This window comes from Temnothorax curvispinosus, unplaced genomic scaffold (assembly GCF_003070985.1).
Source record: "Temnothorax curvispinosus isolate PA1 unplaced genomic scaffold, ASM307098v1 QBEX01007541.1, whole genome shotgun sequence".
Classification (NCBI taxonomy): Eukaryota; Metazoa; Arthropoda; class Insecta; order Hymenoptera; family Formicidae; genus Temnothorax; species Temnothorax curvispinosus.
In genome coordinates this window covers 218222-228187 of record NW_020217321.1, presented here as the reverse complement: position 1 = coordinate 228187, position 9966 = coordinate 218222, and the positions used below count along the sequence as shown (strand labels likewise).

The window sequence follows — 9966 nt, the reverse complement described above, 5'->3', positions numbered from 1 at the left end:
ATGTCTTATGTTTGTTTCACTTTCGGCATTAATGTACATAATCGAAATAGCTTTTAAAGTATTATAAAAATTAAGTTCGTACTATCATTATAATATGTACTGCGCGTACCTTATATTTTTGTACGTTATCAACATACTAATTCAAATAGGAAATTACATATATGTATAATGTATCATATCAAGAAATTACCTTAAAAATAAACAACAAAACGCGATTATGGACTTGGTTTCTGTAGAATTTACATGAAATGTGATATTGTGCATTAATATTAACAGTTTTTTACACAGTTGAATACGTTATACTTATTACGGAAGATAATAGCTATCACTTTTCTGATATATTATTCTAAATAGTATCATTAATATAATCAAACATAGTCTCTTTTAAATACTCTTTTAAAAATACTCTTATAACTTAACAGTTTCTTAATTGTTACATGTGCTTTATATAGTTATTAATAGCTGTGCTTTTAAATTCAAATTGAGAATTATGGAGAATTTATTAAGAAACGGCGATGCTTCAACTGCAAATATTCCTTTAGAAACGATAGACTTGCCGTTTACTACATTTTCGGAAATCGCAACAAGTATGTATATAATGTTCATAATTTAATTTAGACGTATAATATTGTTGCCTCTATCACTATGTAATGTGATGTAACAGTTCTGCAAAATGGAATGAATCTCGCTTTCCGAGAGGTAAATGTCGATATAAGTGCCTGCCCCTGTCTAACCAGAGAACCATTCAATCTTGCCGGAACAGGTAAGAAATCTAAGGAACATTCGTAATATTTCACTAAGAAGACAAATTTCCTTAAAATTTTACAGGTTTAAACGGCAATCCATCAATAATACAAGTTGGTGATTATACGTCCTTTATTCCAACCTCGCGTATTGATACCGCAAAATGGAATATTAAGGAAATGTTATCATCAATCTGCTACGATTCTTTCATCATCGGATCTGGTTACGCTGCGCAGCCATACATGCCTTGTAACGGACATGTATGTATTATAAATACTTTTATGTGCAAAAGTATAATAATATAATTTTTTAAATACTATTGTACTGGCAGAATAAGAAGAGACAGTAATTAAATTGTGCGATAAACTGCGTAGATATTAATTTAAATGATTTATTGTTTTTGTCTTTTATCGTTGTTTTAATTCTATGATAGTATAGCATAATTAATATAATTATAATTTGTTTGTACTTGCTTTACTCTTATCTCTTTATGTTTATTTTTTATAAGCCTGACTGTACTGTTGTAGCTCATTATATGAACGCGATGTATATAGCACCTAATATCACGAATGCGAGCCGCATCGTCTTCGCAGACTCAAGTAACGGACAGAGAAGGATAGAAATGTTAACTGAACCCAACCAAATGATGTGCTCCTTCATGGGCAATTTTTTTGTCAGCGAGGGCAGGCAGGGCAATGTTCTCAGAGTGCTCGCCAAGGGTCGCGTACCCGATTTAGATATTATATCAATAATGCAAAACATTTTTTGCGGACGCTTCTATGACGAGGGTCGTCTTATTGGTAATAAGCATTCTAATCTAGTTATGATTAATTTAAAAAATAGATAAAAAGATGTTTATATTATATATCCTATGTTTCGTCTTGCAGCCTTAGGTGGCGTTCTTAGGATGAGGAATGGACGAGTGGCACAAAACGTTATGGCAGAACAATATCCGCCGCGGGTGTTATCATTTATCGATCTCGCTAGATCGTTTCAATGTCACGACATAGAACTTGAATCAGATCTAATAGCTGTTGGTACAATTATTAACACAGAACCGGAAATATTGTCCGAAGAACTGCGTTATGGTTCTGTAAGTAATTTATTATGGTATGATAGTGCAAGTGGATAACAGTGACCATTTATCTTCAAATTACTGTTTTGATTTACCAGCAAAAACTATTATTAATTATAAATCTCAATTTCTTATTTATTAATTCGTGTAATTGTATCTATCTGCTTATGTAAAGAAATAACCACTTGTAATTATTAAATTAAAGTAAATTAAATTAATAAATTCTAATTTTACTCATTTACTTAAACGTTAATCATGACCGTGATTACAATCTAAATTTAAATTTCTGTAAAAACATTATAAAATATTTATATGATTTTCAGCCTCTGCCGAAGAGGCATCATCAATTCCACAGTTTTTCCAATTACGGAGCAGGCGGGCAGTTTGTTAACGATATCACAAAGGACACGATCGAGTATGAAGGATATTTCAATTTAGCGAGCAAAAATTATATGTGGGATTGATGGTCTCTCTATTCTTAAACTAGTTTCTTATATGTTTTTATATGCAAACAGAAGTTTACGTAATACAAAGAATTGACTTGCTAAAGTACATAAAAATTTATACAAATCTGAAAATAATGTTCGATTATGCGAATAATTCTAATTATATACATTCAAACTAGTTGCAAAAATGTCTAAACTTTTTGCAGCATGCTTGAGTGTCACATAATTATTTTCAGATGTATGTCTTCTTGATTTTGTGACGAAGATATTGTGTCGGATTATAATATTTTATAAGTTTCTTGACGCATTTTTGATATAATTAATAAAATTTTTAATATTCTTCAAGAAACGCTTCAGCAATCAAAGACAAAAAATCATGATTTTAAAATATAAAATTAATCTACATTTTCTTGAAACGACAGTTGATTATGACACAGTTTTTCTAAGCAAAAATGATTTAAATCCCAATGTTTTGATACAACAGAACAAGAATTCTTGCAGTGTTATTTTGAAATAAGCTAAAAAATTACTTGAAAAATGATAAGATTAAAAGATTAAATCTAAAGAATAAAGAAATAATCTAAACATTATTTTTTATTATTTTATTACGTAATGCTAAATATATAAAACTTATTTTTAATAAAAAATTTTTGAATTGAAGCATTACATTTTATTTATAATTATTTTATGATTTATTTTGTATTATTATTATATAATATAATATTTCATTTGAATATATTATACATAACTCATATTATATCTTGCCTAATTTTATTTAAGTTTTTTTGCTTGTTTCTTTATAGCATGTTTTTAAAGGTTGAGCAAACATTTTTGCTACATTTTCTTGATGACATTAGAATTCTAAAAATTTTGAGTTATTTTTAATATTCATGATTAAATAAAACTGAAAAAATTCTCGTAATTCTTTGTTCGCTGAATCAAAATATTTTAAAATTATTACGAGATATTTTTCTTGTAATTTTATGATTTTTTCAGAGTTTTTTTAGTATTAACTTTAAGAATTATATATATAAAGATATTATTAAATCGCTTATTTTATAAAAGTATCTATAATTTTATTCTACTTCTCTATCGACTTGTATATTGTATTTCGTAAAGAAACGTTACGCATTTGTCCATTTTTTATTATTATTAAAACTGTAAAATAGAAATTGTATATTCATATTGGGTGACTCAGTCTATCCATTAATAACATGAGTCTATCCATTTATCTCAAATAAACTTATTAAATAAAATTTTCTCTCTGTTTTTTGTCAATAATAAAAATCTTTATGTAAAAATGAATACATATAGTACATATAAATAGGTACATATATATATTATATATATGTATAGTCTTATAATAAATTTTACATTTGTAATTTCTTATAAATGTTGCCATTTCAAAGTTTTTGTAAAATATCACAAATATATGGACTTTGTTGCATAGGTATATTTATATATTTATAAGTATGCACTCGTATATATATGAATATAATAGTCAAACAACCCCGACTATGGGAGGTATAACCCCGTGTGGAAGATATAAGACAAATATTCAATTATTTTAATTATTATCAAATTAAGTTACTTTAAACATTTAATTTAATAGCCTACGTCTTACCGTAACGTATAAACGCAACAATGATATTTCTTTTATGTATTTTATTAAAAATCACAAACTAAAAACCTGATCTATTAACCCCGGTTTCCTCTATACCCAGGTAGCACATATACGTTTCAGAAATGTTTTATAAGTGTTTTTCCGAAACGTTTTATAACCGATTTCTAGAAACGTTTCTCATGAATTAAAATGTCCATTCGAAAAACGTTCGATGGAACGTTTCTTTTCCGATAAAATAACGTTTAAAAAACTATTATAAAATAGTTATTTGTGTAACAAGTGCGGGAAGTTGAGAATTGGACACGAGTGCGATCACCCGCACGAGTGTCCAATTCTCATCCCGCACGTGTTACACACCCTATTTTATATTACAAAGTGCGTGGAAAGTGGCCCATTATTGCGCGCGCGTCATCTGTGCGACGGATGGCCGATTCCATACACGACTCAAAACAGTGCGGTAATGTTTACATTACCGCACAGTTTCGAAGAAACATATACATAATATATTAGTACTTACTTACATAATACAAAATACTTACCATAAAGTAGCTAGGTCGATAATACGAATGTTGACAAACTGCTTTGTATTAACAATGACAAAACTAAATACCTATACTGGTTTTATTATAGCTGCATGCACTGGTGTAATTAGAAGATCATTTTTCCTTCTTAGGTTAAAAAGTTTACTTGAAAAGTTTCAAAGTTTGCAAGTTAATAATAAAAAATTAAATATTTGTTTCTTCGTTATAATAGAGAATGAAATAGATATACAACAAAGTTTGTAAAAAAATTAATAAGATTTTATTTTATATCTATATGACATATATCAATATTTTCAAAATAAAGCGGTATTGTATTTTTCAGGTTTCTGCTGTTATAAAATACAGACCATCACATAGTAGCAGGAAATCTTTAATGAATAATTAAATCTTATCGCATAATAGTTAGCAATTGGTTATACGTATAGTGGATATTTATGTATTAAGAATAGAAGATTCTTTGAGTATTCTAAGTACATATAAAGCATTGACTCATGACATAGACAATATTTGATTTTTAAGCAAAAAATTTTTAACATATGTATATATATATTTGCTATATTATACATATAAATTTCTTTATTGTCTTTATTGATGACCGATTAAAAATATTTAGTTATTTTCAACATGTATTAAATTCAATGTTTTATAATAGCTGAAAACGCGATTAATATTATACACGAGTATTTGTATCAATTATTCCTTACTAATTATTTTGACCTAATATACAATTATCTAATAATGGTACTGTTATAAAATGATTTCCAGCAATATTTAGTGGAGGAAATGTAGAACCTTAGAACTGAAAAAATGTTGCAACAAATCCGCTACTACTCATAATATTCAATGTTACTTTGAACACGAATCTTTTTTCCTGCCCCTTTGGTATCCGGTGGATTGACAATAAAATTCTTCAGACAGCGTAATATGCGCAGCAATTGTGACTCGCGAAATCTATTGTAAAGAGATTAATAATATTATCACTTTTCCCATTTGAAATATATCTCCATAATCTAGCGGCATAATCAGGAATGTGAACATGAAATACAGTGAGCGTCATTCCACTCTGCATTATAAATATCGCATTAATGCTGGGGGGCCATATATTTACAAATACATACAAAAACACATAATAGTCTTGTACGATTCAACAGTAGACTATTTGCAATTTCATTCCTCGTGCCCCATTTACCAATTTTCGCGCGTCACTTTGACACTATGATGAATTCGGCCCAAAAATCGCAAACAACTATGTATGTTGCACTCGCGATTCACCGCAAGGAGAGCCGAATAATTTTCTATCAGTATCGACAATTACGCGGTGTTCCTCTGTAACCAATCGCGAATCGTCGCATGATTGTTGTCAATCCATCGTATGTTGGATTCCGCACGCTCCACCGCTTGCTGTATGGTTCGCGTTGCTGTACCAAGTTCGTCCAGATGTTCCTTTGCAAACTCTACCAGCTAAAAAAGTAACATGAAAAGTAAATATGTTGCAGAATTATCTTTTGAAAGAGTATAACGAGATTTTTATGGAAATTGATTACATATTTTTATTTATTTATTGAATTTGCCAAGAAGAACTTAACATTTGCGTAATGTTTTCTATTTAAATGTTTTATTTTTAAGTTTGTTTTAAATTATCTCAAAAATATATTCATACTATTACTTCTCAACTTACATCTTTCAATTCGTATCTTGTACTCATTCCTCTTGTTGCTGATTTTACAATGTTATTGACAGTTGATAGCGACGTTCCAAAACTGGAAATAATAAAAGGTTTATGTTATATCAAATTTTCACAGTAAAATATAATTCTACAACAAAGATCCATAGTAATTAAAATTATGATAATAAAAATCTGCGATCTGCTTCCTAACTACACAAGATTAATTAATGTTTCTATAATTAATGATGTTTCCTAAGGAAGTTTTCCATGATAGAAGCATATGAATATAAGATATACAAACATAAGAATATAAGAATAAAGGATTGACAGCTTACTATTCCCTGAGATGCGCCCATTTATTTCTAAAGTAATCAAACGTGAGTGGTTGTCCAACAATATTGTTGGCGACCGATCCGAAAACTCGGGTGGCATCTTGCTTCCTGATTCCCGAATTTTCCGTAATGGCCCAATCTAAAAATCGATTTAACAGCCATATCTCTCTTGTGCAGGCTAATGCCTGCAAGAGCAGATCCTTCTCCGATCCTACGTTGGTTCCTCGGTATCGTTGCCAAGCAAATTCCCATTCGCTTTGTCCACCCACTCGAATAGCCGTGCAGTAAACCACGCTCTTCAAATTCGGCGAAATTCTAGAACGCAAGTTTTTTTTATCAGTTAAGAAATTACAAGTAAACAATTTTATTAATTATTCTTTAAAAGTAACAAAGAATTTAGAACACAGATTAATATGTCTAACGCCGGCAACATGAATCATGCAACCTGATCACTGCGGTCATCCTATTCATCAAAGAACGCAACAGTGTATCAATGAATAATAATCTCATCTTAAATGATATGATATGATATAATATTCCCACTTACGGATTGTTGACGTCTGGGTTAGGAGTGTTACGCCAATTCTTAAATTGTTGCACGGCGTTCGTAACGCAATTCTCATGATCGAAATTGCACGCCCAATTTAAAACGTCAATTCGGGTGAAAACTGTCAGCTGAGGATCTCCTACTTTGTCAATGAAACCGACTTGCTTGTATACATTATCGAGCAGTTTCAATATGTACAACTAAAAAATATTAAAGATTAAAATAATAAAGTATCATGTATTATTATATATTCCATGCTAATATCATTGATATTAAACATTTAATTGTAAGTATAAGTACTTATTGATATTTCTTACAAATATCTATCAGCGGTATTTATACGTACTCTGAATTTGTCGTAACCTTGGGTCTTGATTAACATATCGTTGAGATAATCCATAGCATTGAAAGCTGCTTTCCAAGGCAAATACTCGATTTCGTGGGCCAAGTAAGACGTGACATCAAAAGCGATAGTATAGTCGAGCTTTCCAGCTTTAGCCAAGTTAAGAGCGTCGTCGATCAATTGCGCTCGATTAATCGTCGAGATATCTTTGAAATTTTGCTCATTTAATTGTTTAATTATCATTTGCCAGTTTGCTCTATCATAGTTCACTCTATAGTACCCTGTTACGGAAACACAATTTATATCATTTAACGTTGTATTTATATTCTCATAACATATCAAAATATAACAAATAAACACCTTCTAAAACATTTATTCAATATATTTCTATAATAAATCTAGAAAAAGTTTACAGGAACATTAATAAAGATAATCAAAATTATTGAATAATTAATGTTCTCGAAAGAAACTATAGAGATAAATAATAAATTACGCATTATGAAAGTATTTTTTATTTTTATCTCAGAGAAATATAGTTCTTTTTTATGAATATTTTTATCAGAATATAATTACCAGTTTCTTGCACGTTAAAAAGTACCCACTGAGACGGGCTTACATCCAAATCGTTAAGGATGACCGAGCGTTCCGCTTTCATCCATTTCGTAGGTCGAGTGCTATTGAAGTTTAATTGCTTCTCGCTCGTATAAGTGATAGGTACCCACCATAATGGTTCCGACTCAGATGTGATCGTCGTGCCGCTATTACGAAGCAGGAAACGTTCCTACGAAAGACGATGAGTATAAATGCAATTATAAATTACTTAAAGCATAAATAATTCGTTAGTCCATTTATTATTCGCTATAATGTAATATTATATACTTTATATTTTTTGTGACGAAATAATATCTGCGTATAATAGAAAAAATATCAAGTGGAACTGTATGTGAATCCAGACATGCTGGCTTCTACTTATTGTTATTTAATAAGCGACACACTTTATTCAATTATTATTTAATTTGTAACTGTCGGCATACCTGTGTCAGCGTAATACTATTGTTGTTGTAGTTTCGTGAAACAGTAACTACAGGAAAGCCGGTTTGCAGGGTCCAAGTATCCATTATTTCTTTAACGGTTACGCTTGGGTCAAGTACCTTATCTTTGTGAGCTTGTTTGGTCAAAGCGTGCCACAAATCATTTTGCTCCGCACTTTGATAGGCTCTGATGGATATACATAAATACCATCAATTATTTTTGCATTATATAAAAATTTGTTTAAAACATTTCATTTATATTTATAATTACGTAAAAATGTTAAGATTTATTATTATTAATTTTAAATCGCTTTACATAGAAATAAGTGCAAGTTTAGGATATTAAATAACTTTTACTCACTTTCCATTCAAATAATTAGTTAGACCTTTCTTGAAAACGTCTGTCGTGAGGAAATGGTCCATCATTCTTATTATAGAAGCACCTGAGCAATTTCAATATGGATATAGTACATTAAATTTGTTTAGGATCGTCATAATTTACATAAATCGCGAAGTACCTTTTCCATAAGAAATCTTGTCAAAGATTTCACCGATTTCATCCGGATGGCCGACCTCAATGGATATAGGATGAGAAGATTCCAAAGCGTCTAAACTGAATACATTTTGAAGATCGTGAACGACGAATTGTTCCAGCGCTTTCCACGTCGGTTCCACCTGCATGTTTCAAGAATATTCACATTACAATATAATAGATACATAAAATATATTCAAAACATTTAACATTTTCTAAATCAATTTCCTAAATTGCCGATTTATCGACACAGCTAGGATTATTCCAGACAACACGCATGTCCTAAATCGAAAACATATGACGTCTTAAAAACGTCATTAAGATATCATATATCCCGATTTGGGACATTGTATATTCACTAGGATAATATCAATTTTGACAATACGTGCAATATGTAACTATGTATCAGTTAAACGACTTACCGCATCCATGCCAATATATTCCATATAACTAGCGAAACCCTCATTCAACCAAAGATCCGTCCACCAACTTGGAGTAACCAAGTTTCCAAACCATTGATGCGCAAGCTCATGAGATACCACAACGGCTACCCGCTGCTTGCTACCACTGGTCGATATACCTTCCTGATACAACATTGCTGTCTCTCTAAATCGACAAAATAACAAATTGATTATTTCCATATCTATAAAATTATTAATGTGTGTTTTTAGCTTTACGTAACGTACCGTAAATTATAACAATACCGGTATCAACTACTTCAAAGAATTTTCTGGCATTTTAAGTACCATGTTTTAAATAATACTCTTGTATATAAACGAGGTCTGTCTTTCTAAGCTTAAGTCAAATCAACAAATAGCAAAATAGATAGATTTAATAAAATTGCTTTAATATTTAGATTAATCGCAAATATTGATTAATAGTTCCTATATTATGAAAAACCTACTTGCAAAGAAATCCGTCCCTGTAATTTTATTAAATAATGTTAAAGTAAAAAATAGAATTTACAGGATAACCATTTTAGTGTTAAACAGACATGTTTATACACAACCAACAAAATAGTATAGGAAAACTGCCTAATAGCGAATTCGGTTGGACGCACCAGTGCGCACTCAGTGCACATTAA

The 9966-nt window shown here is 30.3% G+C and overlaps 2 protein-coding genes across 4 annotated transcripts in view; one reads left to right on the top strand and one right to left on the bottom strand.

Moving 5' to 3' along the window:
* The first annotated feature begins 1366 nt into the window (after positions 1–1366).
* On the top strand, positions 1367–2283 carry LOC112457152 (ester hydrolase C11orf54 homolog). The gene is made up of 3 exons (XM_025020061.1): positions 1367–1544; positions 1632–1837; positions 2143–2283. Exons 1-3 carry the CDS (start codon positions 1367–1369, stop codon positions 2281–2283), a joined length of 525 nt encoding a protein of 174 aa, XP_024875829.1.
* A 3212-nt stretch (positions 2284–5495) lies between these two features.
* Positions 5496–9966, bottom strand: part of LOC112457147 (aminopeptidase N) — a 41784-nt gene continuing 37313 nt past the window's right edge. For 2 of the 3 annotated variants that reach the window (XM_025020053.1, XM_025020054.1), the window contains exons 6-15: positions 9305–9488; positions 8869–9025; positions 8712–8793; positions 8354–8537; positions 7893–8100; positions 7323–7600; positions 6977–7176; positions 6433–6744; positions 6110–6191; positions 5743–5892 (exon numbers count right to left, since the gene is read on the bottom strand). In XM_025020053.1, the coding sequence (XP_024875821.1) occupies positions 5743–5892; positions 6110–6191; positions 6433–6744; positions 6977–7176; positions 7323–7600; positions 7893–8100; positions 8354–8537; positions 8712–8793; positions 8869–9025; positions 9305–9488 (1837 nt within the window). Of the gene's footprint in view, positions 5893–6109; positions 6192–6432; positions 6745–6976; positions 7177–7322; positions 7601–7892; positions 8101–8353; positions 8538–8711; positions 8794–8868; positions 9026–9304; positions 9489–9966 lie in introns of all 3 variants that reach the window. The other variant, XM_025020052.1, reaches the window with a different exon arrangement.